This window comes from Bos mutus, chromosome 4 (assembly GCF_027580195.1).
Source record: "Bos mutus isolate GX-2022 chromosome 4, NWIPB_WYAK_1.1, whole genome shotgun sequence".
NCBI lineage: Eukaryota > Metazoa > Chordata > Mammalia > Artiodactyla > Bovidae > Bos > Bos mutus.
Window position 1 is genome coordinate 76,195,121 of NC_091620.1, and position 13,189 is coordinate 76,208,309.

At 39.8% G+C, this 13,189-nt stretch overlaps 1 protein-coding gene across 7 annotated transcripts in view; it reads right to left on the reverse strand.

The window, feature by feature from the left end:
• The window catches only part of MAGI2 (membrane associated guanylate kinase, WW and PDZ domain containing 2), a 1,472,905-nt gene that overhangs the window by 332,938 nt on the left and 1,126,778 nt on the right, over positions 1-13,189 (reverse strand). For 3 of the 7 annotated variants that reach the window (XM_070369676.1, XM_070369674.1, XM_070369680.1), the window contains 3 exons: positions 12,728-12,849; positions 12,255-12,383; positions 10,108-10,293 (listed from right to left, as the gene is read on the reverse strand). In XM_070369676.1, coding sequence (XP_070225777.1) covers positions 10,108-10,293; positions 12,255-12,383; positions 12,728-12,849 — 437 coding nt within the window. The remainder of the gene's footprint in view (positions 1-10,107; positions 10,294-12,254; positions 12,384-12,727; positions 12,850-13,189) is intronic. The other 4 variants (XM_070369681.1, XM_070369679.1, XM_070369675.1 and 1 more) reach the window with 3 other exon arrangements.

Genomic DNA, 13,189 nt, shown 5'->3' on the forward strand with positions numbered 1-13,189 from the left:
GAAGGGAAAAGCATCATTTTAAGAAAGATATTGCCAAAAAGAAGAAAGAAAGAAAGACAAAGTAAAACTCCACAAAGCCGTTTACAGGGAAAAAAATGTATTAATGATATACCACCACTGGGGTCAGCGAACAAGTTTACAGAGCCATGATAATGCAAAACTTGTACAAATATTACTGAAAGTAGTTGTAAAACTCAGTTGGGAAACTAGAGGAGAGCAGGTGAGGGATACAGGAGTTAAAGCTTCATCTCTTTCTAAAAGAAAGTACATAGAGGTCATTTCTAGAGCTGTTGAATTGAGATAACAGGGGCAGGACACAAGAGGTTTTAATGCATTATAAATATTTCATTTTTTTTTATCATGTATGTGTATTGCTTTTACAAGTTTTAAAATTACATAAACACAAATTCCCAACACTACTTCCAGAAACTTGGAATCAGCAGGTCTAGGGGCACAGGATGCTGCATCTTTAAAATGCTCCCCAAGTGATTTGGACAAAGTTAATCTTGTGCCCCTTTTAGAAAAGCCAATAAAGAGGTAGCAACCAGTAAAAGCAATAACTTCAATCTGCTCAAATGGAGAAATGCCAGGAGCCAGACAATGTCAGAATGTTGGTCTCCTGGACAGTTTCTTGCTATTTTACTAACTAAATGCATAATTATTAAAAGATGGTGGGGAAAAGAAAACACCAATGGGCTGTGAGTGATCTCATAATTCAACACATCCATAGAAGATCTTCATGGATAGGTCAACTTTCCTTCCTCCTATATTTGTTCAAAACCATAAGCCTTGATTCAAAACTTAGCCTGGGGAAAAACAGGAAGCATCATGTAATGAGGGAAGCTTTTTAATGGGAGGATGTTAGATAAGTGTCTTTTAGACTCTGCAGTTTCTACATAAGCCTTGCTACATCAATCTTGAGTTTTAAAATAATTTCAAGAATGTTCTCAGGATCTCTGGTGCCTACACATGATTGCTGGGATATGTTGAATCCTTAATAATCAGAAGTGGGATGGTTTCTGGGCACTATAGTAATTTCTTCTAAGAAAATGTCTTCCATAAAATTATAGGACCATTAGGGATTGGCTCAGTTAGTTGCTAAAAAGCAGCCAGGGGCACAGTATCCTTCTTTATCCTGTCTCCATTGCTTGCTAGAATCAGTGCTGACTGAGAAAGAAAGAATTCCCACTCTACCCTTGTTTCTGTAGTGCAGGACCATAAGTCAACTTTAGTAGAACAGATTTTTCTTTGTGTCCAAACAGACTATTAACATCTCTTTGCCTAAACTAGAGATAATCTAGAGCTGCTGCTGCTGCTGCTAAATTACTTCAGTAGTGTCCGACTCTGTGTGACCCCAGAGATGGCAGCCCACCAGGCGCCCCCATCCCTGGGATTCTCCAGGCAAGAACACTGGAGTGAGTTGCCATGTCCTTCTCCAATGCATGAAAGTGAAAAGTGAAAGCGAAGTCGCTCAGTCGTGTCCAACTCTTAGCAACCCCATGGACTGCAGCCTACCAGGCTCCTCCGTCCATGGGAATTGCCAGGCAAGAGTACTGGAGTGGGTTGCCATTGCCTTATCTGAATCCAGAGCTAGAAAAGTTAATTAAAATATTTTCACGCTTGTTTCAGTGTCAAATGAAATTGCTCACTTTTAAAATACTAATGATTTATTTTGTATATCTGTGGTGTCTATTATTTTTGTTGAATCTTTAGGTTCATTTATAGATGAAATCATTACAAAAAAGACATTAATTTTGTCCCTAACATGTACATGTATTTTAAATTTTATCCAGAAACTGGAAAAGTTATTTGTTTTTGCTTTAATGGTAAACTAGTGGGATTCCTTGGTGGTTTGGTGGTAAAGAATCTGCCTGCCAATGCAGGAGATGACTGGGTTGAGAAGATCCTCTAGAGGTGGAAATGGCAACCCACTCAAGTATTCTTGCCTGGAAAATTCCACGGGCAGAGGAGCCTGGCGGGCTACAGTCCATGGGATTACAAAAAGAGTTTGGACATGACTTAGCAACTAAACAAACAAACAAAATTCACAAAAATTAGTCCAATTAGCATCAAGTAGGCTATACTGGGGAGAAGGCAATGGCACCCCACTCCAGTACTCTTGCCTGGAAAATCCCATGGATGGAGGAGCCTGGTAGGCTTCAGTCCATGGGGTCGCTAGGAGTTGGACACAACTGAGCGACTTCACTTTCACTTTTCACTTTCATGCATTGGAGAAGGAAATGGCAACCCACTCCAGTGTTCTTGCCTGGAGAATCCCAGGGACAGGGGAGCCTGGTGGACTGCCATCTATGGGATCGCACAGAGTCGGACACGTCTGAAGTGACTTAGCAGCAGCAGCAGGCTATATTGGAAAAGTGGAATTCAGAAAACTCAAATTTCACCTTTAAATTGCTGAAGTGTACCCATTCATCCATCCGTCCACCCAACCAACCAGCCAATAAGTATTTACTAAGTGCTGTTATTTGCCTGGCACCGTTTTAGGTTCTAGGAATATACAAGTAAAGAAAACATCAATCATAGAGTAAATCTTGACACTTAATTGGTTAAAACTTATATGAGAAAACTTTTATATATAGGTATTCATGCATTTATATGCTTTTGTTTGAGGATATATGAACATACACTGTTCTCTAATGTTTGCTACAAGCCTAAATAATTCATCAATATTTGCTAAAAGTCTAAATAATTCATCATTACCATTAATTCATCAATTCATAATTCACAATCAATAATTATGATTATTTTTTTACTCGATACTTCTCATACTTGATACCACTGAAGGTGAAATATTAACCTATGCTGAGATGGCATATAAATCTTTTCCTAGGTATGCTTCACTAATGTGCTTTTGCATATTGTTATTTTCTCCTTCCTATGGCTCTCTTTACTTGTTCACCTAACAAATGTCTATTCAACATTCAAAACTCTCTCAGACATCATTTTCTGTGAGGCAACCCCTAAGCCCTTCACAATGAATTAAACCTACCTTCCTCTGTACTCTTTCTGAACTTTGTACACATTTTTATTTGCACTGTTATAGATATTCACTAACGATCACTCATTATGTCTATACTATAAACTTCTTAAGGGTAGAAACATTTGTATCCTCATTTTTACATCCCAAATAATTATCAGAATGCCTGTCACATATGGGTAGTCACTATTTGCTCAACTGAACAGCCATTCCCTCTACTGTAATTTATGGAATTTTAAAATCATATTACATTTTTAAATGAACACAGTATTTTTGACTAATAAGCAGTAGATTTCAATATTATTTTCTGAGAGAAATTACCACCCCTAAAAAACCTAATAAAATTATTTAGTTAGAAACACACTTAAAAAAATTCAGTTGTGTCCTCCCCTGACTCTCCTGACTTAGTGCCAACACCATGGTTATTACAGACTCATCCTATTCATCAGTTCAGCTCAGTTCAGTTGCTCAGTCGTGTCCGACTCTTTGCAACCCCATGAATTGCGGCACGCCAGGCCTCCCTGTCCATCACCAACTCCTGGAGTTCACTCAAACTCACATCCATCGAGTCGGTGATGCCATCCAGCCATCTCATCCTCTGTTGTCCCCTTTTCCTCCTGCCCCCAATCCCTCCCAGCATCAGAGTCTTTTCCAATGAATCAACTCTTTGTATGAGGTGGCCAAAGTACTGGAGTTTCAGCTTTAGCATCATTCCTTCCAAAGAACACCCAGGGCTGATCTCCTTTAGAATGGACTGGTTGGACCTCCTTGCAGTCCAAAGGACTCTCGAGAGTCTTCTCCTTGCAGTCCAAGGGGCTCTCAACAGTCTTCTCTAACACCACAGTTCAAAAGCATCAATTCTTCGGCACTCAGCTTTCTTCAAAAAAGCAAGAGAGTTCCAGAAAAACATCTATTCCTGATTTATTGACTATGCCAAAGCCTTTGACTGTGTGGATCACAATAAACTGTGGAAAATTCTTCAAGAGATGGGAATACCAGACCACCTGACCTGTCTCTTGAGAAACCTATATGCAGGTCAGGAAGCAACAGTTCGAACTGGACATGGAACAATAGACTGGTTCCCAATAGGAAAAGGAGTACGTCAAGGCTGTATACTGTCACCCTGCTTATTTAACTTATATGCAGAGTACATCATGAGAAATGCTGGGCTGGAAGAAGCACAAGCTGGAATACTATTCATACTGTGTTACAATTACTTGTTTATTTATGTAAAACTCCTCCTAGATGCAAACTCCTCAGGAGCTTGGCTGTTGTCATATCCATCTTTGTAGTCCTGGTGGACAGCGATGACTGTGAAAAGCCAGAGCTTGACAAGTGTTTGTTGAATGAATAAATAGGATACAGTGAATAGAATGAAATCCTAGGTTCTTCTCTTCTTATTAGGACCTGTTCAGCAATTATCCTAAAAGAAGAAAATCAGCTAAATTCTAAATAAAATCTTTGACTTTGTTGTTGAGTAGGATAACTTAGACTATAGGAGCATGACAAACCAGGAAAATAAATGAAAAGAGAAAAAGCGCTATTGTGCAAACCTTTTAATTTTGTGTTTTTATTTATTTATTTATTTTTGCTGTGTGGCATGTGGGATCTTATTTCCTTGACCAGGGATTGAACCTGTGCTACCTGCAATAAAAGAGCAGAGTGCTAATCACTGGACTGCCAGGGAATTCCCTTTGTCTTTTAAGTTTACACTGAATGAAGTTTTTCTATTTCTAAAACATGGAATAGTGGATTGGATGAGAGAAAAAAGTAACTGGGTCCTTAATGAAAAGAAATGAGTTTGTTACTTCACCAAGGAAGTGAAAGACATATGCTAAGAACTATAAAACACTAATATGGAAAACTGAAGATGACTCAAAAGAAATGGAAAAATATCCCATGTGCTTATATTGGAATAATTAATACTGTTAAAATGGTCATACTTCCCAAAGCAATCTACAGATTTAATCTGATCCCTATCAAATTACTTATGACATTTTTCAAAGAACTAGAATAAATAATCCTAAAATTCATATGGAACCATAAAAGACCCAGAATTGCCAAAGCAGTCCTGAAGATAAAGAAGAAGCAGGAGGCACAGTGCTTCCAGATTTTAGACAATACTACAAAACTACAGTAATAAAAAACAGTGTGGTATTGGCACCAAAAACATGGATTAAAGGAATACAACAGAGAGCGTCAAAACAAACCCACACATCTATAGTCAATTAGTCTTCGACAAAGGAAGCAAGAATATACAATGGGAAAAAGTCTCTTCAGCAAGTGGTGTTAGGAAAGTTGAACAGCCACATGTAAATCAATGATGTTGGAACATAACTTTCTCACCATGAACAAAAATAAACTCAAAATGGCTTAAAGACTTAAATATAAAACATGACGGCATTAAACTCCTAGAAGAGTACATAGGCAAACATTCTCTGACATAAATTGTACCATTGTTTTCTTAGGTCAGTCTCCCAAGGCAATAGAAATAAAAACAAAATAAACAAATGAGCCTAAACAAACGTACAAGCTTTTATATAGCAAAAGGGTGGAATAAAACATGAAAAAAACAAAAAGAAATCCTAAGGAATGGGAGAAAGTATCGGCAAACTGTATGACAGACATGGGCTTTTTTCCAAATTATATAAGCAACTTATATAGCTCAGTAACAGCAACAATGAAACAACCCAGTGAAAAATGGGCAGAAGACCTATGTAGACATTTCTCCAAATAAGAAGCAAAGATGGCCAATAGGCACATGAAAAGATGTTCAACATTGCTAATTATTAGAGAAATGCAAATCAAAACTATAATGGGGTACCGCCTCATATGGGTCAGAATAGAAAGTGAAAGTGAAAGAAAGTGAAGTAGCTCAGTCGTGTCTGACTCTTTGTGACCCCATGGACTGAAGCCTACCAGGCTCCTCCATCCATGGGATTTTCCAGGCAAGAATACTGGAGTGGGGTGCCATTTCCTTCTCCAGGAGATCTTCCCAACCCAGGGATTGAACCTGGATCTCCTGCATTGTAGGCAGACGCTTTACCGTCTGAGCCACCAATGGCTATCATTAAAGTCTACAAATAATAAATGCTGGGGAGGATGTGGAGAAAAGGGAACTCTCCTACACTGTTGGTAGGAATGTAAGTTGGTGCAGCCACTGGAAAACAGTACACAGTTTCCTCAGAAAGCTAAATATAGAATTCCCATATGATCCAACAACCCCACTCCTGGCCATATAAGCAAACAAAACTATAATTCAAAAAGATACATGAACCCCTATGTTCACAGTAACATTATTCACAATAGCCAAGATATGGAAACAGTCTAAACATCCATCAGCAGACGAATGGATAAAGAAGATGTGGCACATATATCCAATGGAACACTACTAAGCCATAAAAAGAACAAAATAATGCCATTCATAGCAACATGCATCCAACCAGCTGCTGCTGCTAAGTCGCTTCAGTCATGTCCGACTCAGCCCACCAGGCTCCCCCGTCCCTGGGATTCTCAAGGCAAGAACACTGGAGTGGGTTGCCATTTCCTTCTCCAATGCATGAAAGTGAAAAGTGAAAGTGAAGTCACTCAGTGGTGTCTGACTCCTAGAGACCCCATGGACTGCAGCCCACCAGGCTCCTCCGTCCATGGGATTTGCCAGGCAAGAGTACTGGAGTGGGGTGCCAGGAGATTTCATCTAAGTGAAGTAAGTCAGAAAGACCAATACCATATGATATCACTTACTTGTGGAATCTAAAATATGACACAAATGAACTTACCTATGAAATGGAAACAGAAATCAGGGACATATAGAACAGATGTAGTGGTTGCCCAGGGAGAAGTGGCTGAAGGAAGGCTGAAGAGTGAGGTTGGGGTTAGCAGATGTAAGCTTTTATATACAGAATGGATAAACAATAAGGTCCTACTATATAGCACAGAGAAATATATTTAATATCCTATGATAAACCATAATGGAAAAGAATATAAAAAATAATGTATAACTGAATCATTTTACAGCAGAAATTAACACAACATTGTAAATCAACTATACTTCAAAAAAAATATTGATCAAAAAAAGAGAAATGGTTTGTTAAATATTTCACTGAAGTTCAGAAGCATTGGGGATCACTTTCCCTCTACTAAGATGGTTATTAACTCCATAGTTTCTTCATATTCTAGTTGAAAACGACAGATTGCTTTTTAACTGAGTCTTTTGATGTTTTTCTATGATTTGGGGGCAACGTGAAGGTGTTCACTATTTAGTAAAATCTCACCAGATGAGCAGCAGAGTTGGACATTCTCTAACTTACTCTTAGAAAAGTATGTACACATGATTTTTACAATAATAGCATTTGAAAAATGTGATGAGTTTTGAAACTACTGAAATTTAATAAAATGTAACATCTATTAAGAAAGGCAATGCCAAAGAATGCTCAAATTACCACACAATTGCACTCATCTCACACGCTAGTAAAGTAATGCTCAAAATTCTCCAAGCCAGGCTTCAGCAATATGTGAACCATGAACTTCCTGATGTTCAAGCTGGTTTTAGAAAAGGCAGAGGAACCAGAGATCAAATTGCCAACATCCGCTGGATCATCAAAAAAGCAAGAGAGTTCCAGAAAAACATCTATTTCTGCTGTATTGACTATGCCAAAGCCTTTGACTGTGTGGATCACAATAAACTGTGGAAAATTCTGAAAGAGATGGGAAGACCAGACCACCTGATCTGCCTCTTGAGAAATCTGTACGCAGGTCAGGAAGCAACAGTTAGAACTGGACATGGAACAACAGACTGGTTCCAAATAGGAAAAGGAGTTCGTCAAGGCTGTATATTGTCACCCTGTTTATTTAACTTCTATGCAGAGTACATCATTAGAAACGCTGGACTGGAAAAAACACAAGCTGGAATCAAGATTGCCGGGAGAAATATCAATAACCTCAGATATACAGATGACACCACCCTTATGGCAGAAAGTGAAGAGGAGCTAAAAAGCCTCTTGATGAAAGTGAAAGTGGAGAGTGAAAAAGTTGGCTTAAAGCTCAACATTCAGAAAACGAAGATCATGGCATCTGGTCCCACCACTTCATGGGAAATAGATGGGGAAACAGTGGAAACAGTGTCAGACTTTATTTTTCTGGGCTCCAAAATCACTACAGATGGTGATTGCAGCCATGACGTTAAAAGACGCTTACTCCTTGGAAGGAAAGTTATGACCAACCTAGATAGCATATTGAAAAGCAGAGACATTACTTTGTCAACAAAGGTTCGTCTAGTCAAGGCTATGGTTTTTCCTGTGGTCATGTATGGCTGTGAGAGTTGGACTGTGAAGAAGGCTGAGCGCCGAAGAATTGATGCTTTTGAACTGTGGTGTTGGAGAAGACTCTTGAGAGTCCCTTGGACTGCAAGGAGATCCAGCCAGTCCATTCTGAAGGAGATCAGCCCTGGGATTTCTTTGGAAGGAATGATGCTAAAGCTGAAACTCCAGTACTTTGGCCACCTCATGCGAAGGGTTGAGTCATTGGAAAAGACTGATGTTGTGAGGAATTGGGGGCAGGAGGAGAAGGGGACGACAGAGGATGAGATGGCTGGATGGCATCACTGACTTGATGGATGTGAGTCTGAGTGAACTCCGGGAGTTGGTGATGGACAGAGAGGCCTGGTGTGCTGCGATTTATGGGGTCGCAAAGAGTCGGACACGACTGAGCGACTGATCTGATCTGATCTGAACATCTATTAAATACCTTTCTCACTAGTGAGTGGCAGTGACAAATATACTCATGAGGTGACCCTGAAAAGATATTATTTCCATAGGAACCATTTACTAAACAGTCATCTTTGAAATTAAAAATATCAGATGAAGACCTCAATTTTATGTTGTCTTTTCATATACAAACCACTTTAAAATCCACAGAATTGCAATCAATAAATATATAGAGAATATAAATGGTATAACTTTTCCTCAAAAGTAATTCTTTAATTTATCTACTAAGATCCATGGACTTCAGTAAGTAAATACCATAAATTATATCAATGGTGAGTAAAGTGTGAAATGGTAAAATATAGTTACTACATTTTGTAATTTTCTAAGACATTTGAAAAGACCCTGATGCTGGGAAAGATTGAGAGCAGGTGGAGAAGGGGACAACAGAGGATGAGATGGTTGGATGGCATCACTGATTCAATGGACATGAGTTTGGGTGGACTCTGGGAGTTGGTGATGGACAGGGAGGCCTGGCATGCCATGGTTCATGGGGTCACAAAGAGTCGGACACGACTGAGGGACTGGACTGAACTGAAGACATTTCAAAAACAATACTCTCAAATTCTTGAATCAATATTCTAAATACACAAGATCAAATTTGATTTCTTCTCTATTTTCCAGGTAAGGAAAGTAGTATTCATAAATTATGGGACTAATTCTAGGTCATGGACCAAGTAGGAGAATTTAAAAATCCAGACTGCAAAATCAAACTTAGTTCATTACGATTTTTTCTACCTTTGTGCATCTTTCATATTTCCCTGCCCTTAACAATTAGACTCTGCATTTCCATGTTAAATGAATTTTAATCATAATTGGATAGACGTCCAATTACATGCATATGAAAATTAATTTATAAGGACTAGAGAAAAAATCTTATGTATTAAAATACTATATGGGAATATATAAAGATGAATACCATTAATAATTTTTTTTCCTATGAGATAAGCAAGCATATTTAAATAACTAACCTGGACAATTTAGCCTGAGAATACTATAAGATTAACACAGATTTTTAAAACATCAATAGCTTTTTATAAGATAGAAAAATATGAAATATTAATCAAATTTCTAAGAAGGGACTCCAGAAATAAATTAGAAAAGTGTCAATCTCCAGGGTTCATTGAATCCAGCAAATAGAGGGGCAGTCAGAAAAATGAGACAAAAATGATATTTAGAGTTCCAAACTACTTCAATTTGATGTTATTAAATTCAGGGGAGACATGATTTGTGGTTTCCCTTCAGTGAAGTGACCTTTGACCTTCAAATTAAAAACACAAAAAGAAGCTTCTCAAATTTGTCTTAGAAAAGACATTGCAAAACCATTTTCTAAAGTGTTAAGGGACTTACCTGTTTCCATTTTCCCGTCTTGTGCTGCAGGCCCGTCGGGAATCACACTTTTCACCTGCAGAAACTCGTCAGGCTCATCTCCGCCAATAATGGTAAATCCAAACCCCATGTTGCTCTTTTTGAGTGTGGTGCTGAGAAACGTTCCCTTCAATTGGGAGGCATCCCGGGTAAAGAGTGGCTTTTCTACTGGTCAGTAAAAGTTAAAAAAAGAAAAAGCATGGCGGGTAAGGCACGTTCTTATACAGCGATAGTCAGCCACTGAACAGCAACCCCAAGTGCAACTGTCGGGTTAATTACGGCAAATGCAAGCAGGTGTGACTGTGAGAGCAAACCTCTGAGCACTTGCCACAAACACAGAGCCGGCCCAAGAATCCAAGAAAACGCGACAGAGCTCCTGGGTTTAGACAGAGTTTGTCGTCAGTGTGTCTACTCACTAAACTCACTTTCTCATGCTTAAAGAGGGCTGAAGAGACAGAGCCTAACATCATCCAGACACCTGTGGATCGATTCCTCTTGTTCTGAAAGGGTCCAGGTAGGAGGTTTGTGTGAGAGGCTGGGCCTGCCCAAAACCTTGAAGGGAGAGGACTAGAAAACCAGAATGGACTATTTTGTCTAACAAAAAGTAGGAGCACTAGCATGTTAGCACCTCCTCAAATGTCTAAATTAATTAGAAAGAATGCCTAGATGTGGGACTGAGTTAGCTTTTGCTTATAAGATACTATGAAGATAACCAGATAAATCTGTCTCTTACTGACCTGATAGCAATTAGTATACTCTAAAATGTGAGCAAGTGGCAAGTCAGTATCTCTAAATATAATCATGAATGTAAAAGTAACACAGTTTGTAGCAATATGTTGACGCGTTCAAATTATATACCCAAATAATCTGAAAAGAACTTGAACCCACTCATATAGGTTTAACTAGTAATTGTTGGAGAAGGCAATGGCACCCCACTCCGGTACTCTTGCCTGGAAAATCCCATGGATGGAGGAGCCTGGTAGGCTGCAGTTCATGGGGTCGCTAAGAGTCGGACATGACTGAGCGACTTCACTTTCACTTTTCACTTTCCTCCATTGGAGAAGGAAATGGCAACCCACTCCAGTATTCTTGCCTTGAGAATCCCAGGGACGGGGGAGCCTGGTGGGCTGCTGTCTATGGGGTCACACAGAGTTGGACACGACTGAAGCGACTTAGCAGCAGCAGCAGTAATTTGTTTTCCAGCTATGATCTGTAATGAGTATGAGTGAGTGAAAGTTGCTCAGTCATGTCTGACTCTTTGTGACCCCGTGGACTATACAGTCCATGGAATTCTCCAGGCCAGAATACTGGAGTGGGTAGCCTTTCCCTTCTCCAGGGATCTTCCCAACCTACATATTTCAAATGCTTTAAAAATAATAGTCATGCTATTAATAGCTATGCTTTAAATGCTATGCAGTCAAGTATATTTATATATATTTATTTTTAGTTGTTCCATTTTGAGTGATATGATTTAATATTTATAAGAACCAGACTGTACCTGGTGACTAAGTTTAAGTATTCTGTTATTGCTCCATTTTGGGTGATATGTAATGGATAAACTATAAAGTAATGAGGGCCATATACTGGGATTTTACATTGTTTTGTTGTGGCTTAATCTTTAAACCATGTCTGACTCTTTTGTAACCCCATTGATGGTAGCCAGCCAGGCTTCTTTGTTCAGGAGATTTCCTAGGCAAGAATACAGCACTGGGTTGCCATTTCCTTCTCCGGGTCATCTTCACCACCCAGGGATTGAACCCTCCTGCATTGGCAAGGGGGTTCTTTACCACTGAGCCACCAGAGAAGCCCTTACATTGTTTACATGTCACACTATCTTTATGAAAAAGAGGGCTTCTTTAAAATATAAATGCCACCTATGTTTCCTTTATGAAAATAAAGTTTACAATTTGGAGGGAAGTTCAGTGTGAGACTTTTACATTCATCTTGACGGTCCTGCGGTGAAAGCGTGTGAATTCTTCCGCAGGCGTAACTTGGCCCCCCAACTACCAGTGCCTCCCTCGTGCTCTCACGTGTAAGAGCTCACTAAGACGTGAAAAGTGGGTGCAGCGTCTCATGCCCGCACGCGGCTCCAGGGTGAATTCAGGTGCAGCAAGCGGCCCAGGACATACCGATGCGCCAGAGCCTCCCGGGGAGGTGGCTCCCGTAGTAAGACAGGTCACTCACGCTGCGGGACCGCTCCCGGGCGGCGAGGGGGCGGGCGGGTTTGGGCCTAGGTACTGTCGATGAGGAGCTGTCTACTGTCACAAAGGAGAACAAGCCTCATTCTTGTGCTTGGTCATTTGAGGGCAAACTTATGAGTCTCTATGAATCTGCCGTGTACGGGATCATTGTCACACCCACTCATCTCCACCTGGCAACCTGCTATAAATTCCTGTGCAGTGCTGCCCCAGTGTTAACTTCACTCCTGATTGCTAAGTATATGCTTTTAGAGCCAGAGCAAACATCCAGCTAAAGCTAACTGAGGGGTCTGGGGAAAGCAAATCAATTATATGAAAGGGTTGGAGCTAAAGGCATATTTGGAAGAGCAGGCAATTTGAGACAGTCTTTCCCTTTGAAACAATGAATGTTGACAGGTACTAACCTCGGAAACCTGGGGCCTGCAACGGCTTTGTTCCAAGTTCTGTGTGGGGCATGTTATGCTGCTGTAGCTTCCTTTTTGCTTCCAGGACAGGGTTTTCAAACTGTGTTCTTCTATTTATGTGGCTGAAAAATAAAATTTCAAATTAGAGTATTAATGGGGCAAAGTCATTTAAGAGAACAAATGGATAGCTCTACAGAATGCAGCTGAGTACGAGATACCTTAAATGATTATAGTTGAAGCCCCACCAGGCACAGAGTCAGGCCTCTGCTGGGGCGGCTTGTGTACAATGCATGTTTCTGTGACAAGAGAGTTCTCAATAGCTCTTTCATATGGTCTTGTATTTCAATTATGCATGATTCAGCTAAAAGAGCTAGAATATGCACTTACTTTCTGGTCTACCGTGTTGATTTGAGTTTGGTGCACTTAAATATGTGGCCAACAAATGAAATTTATACCAAATGG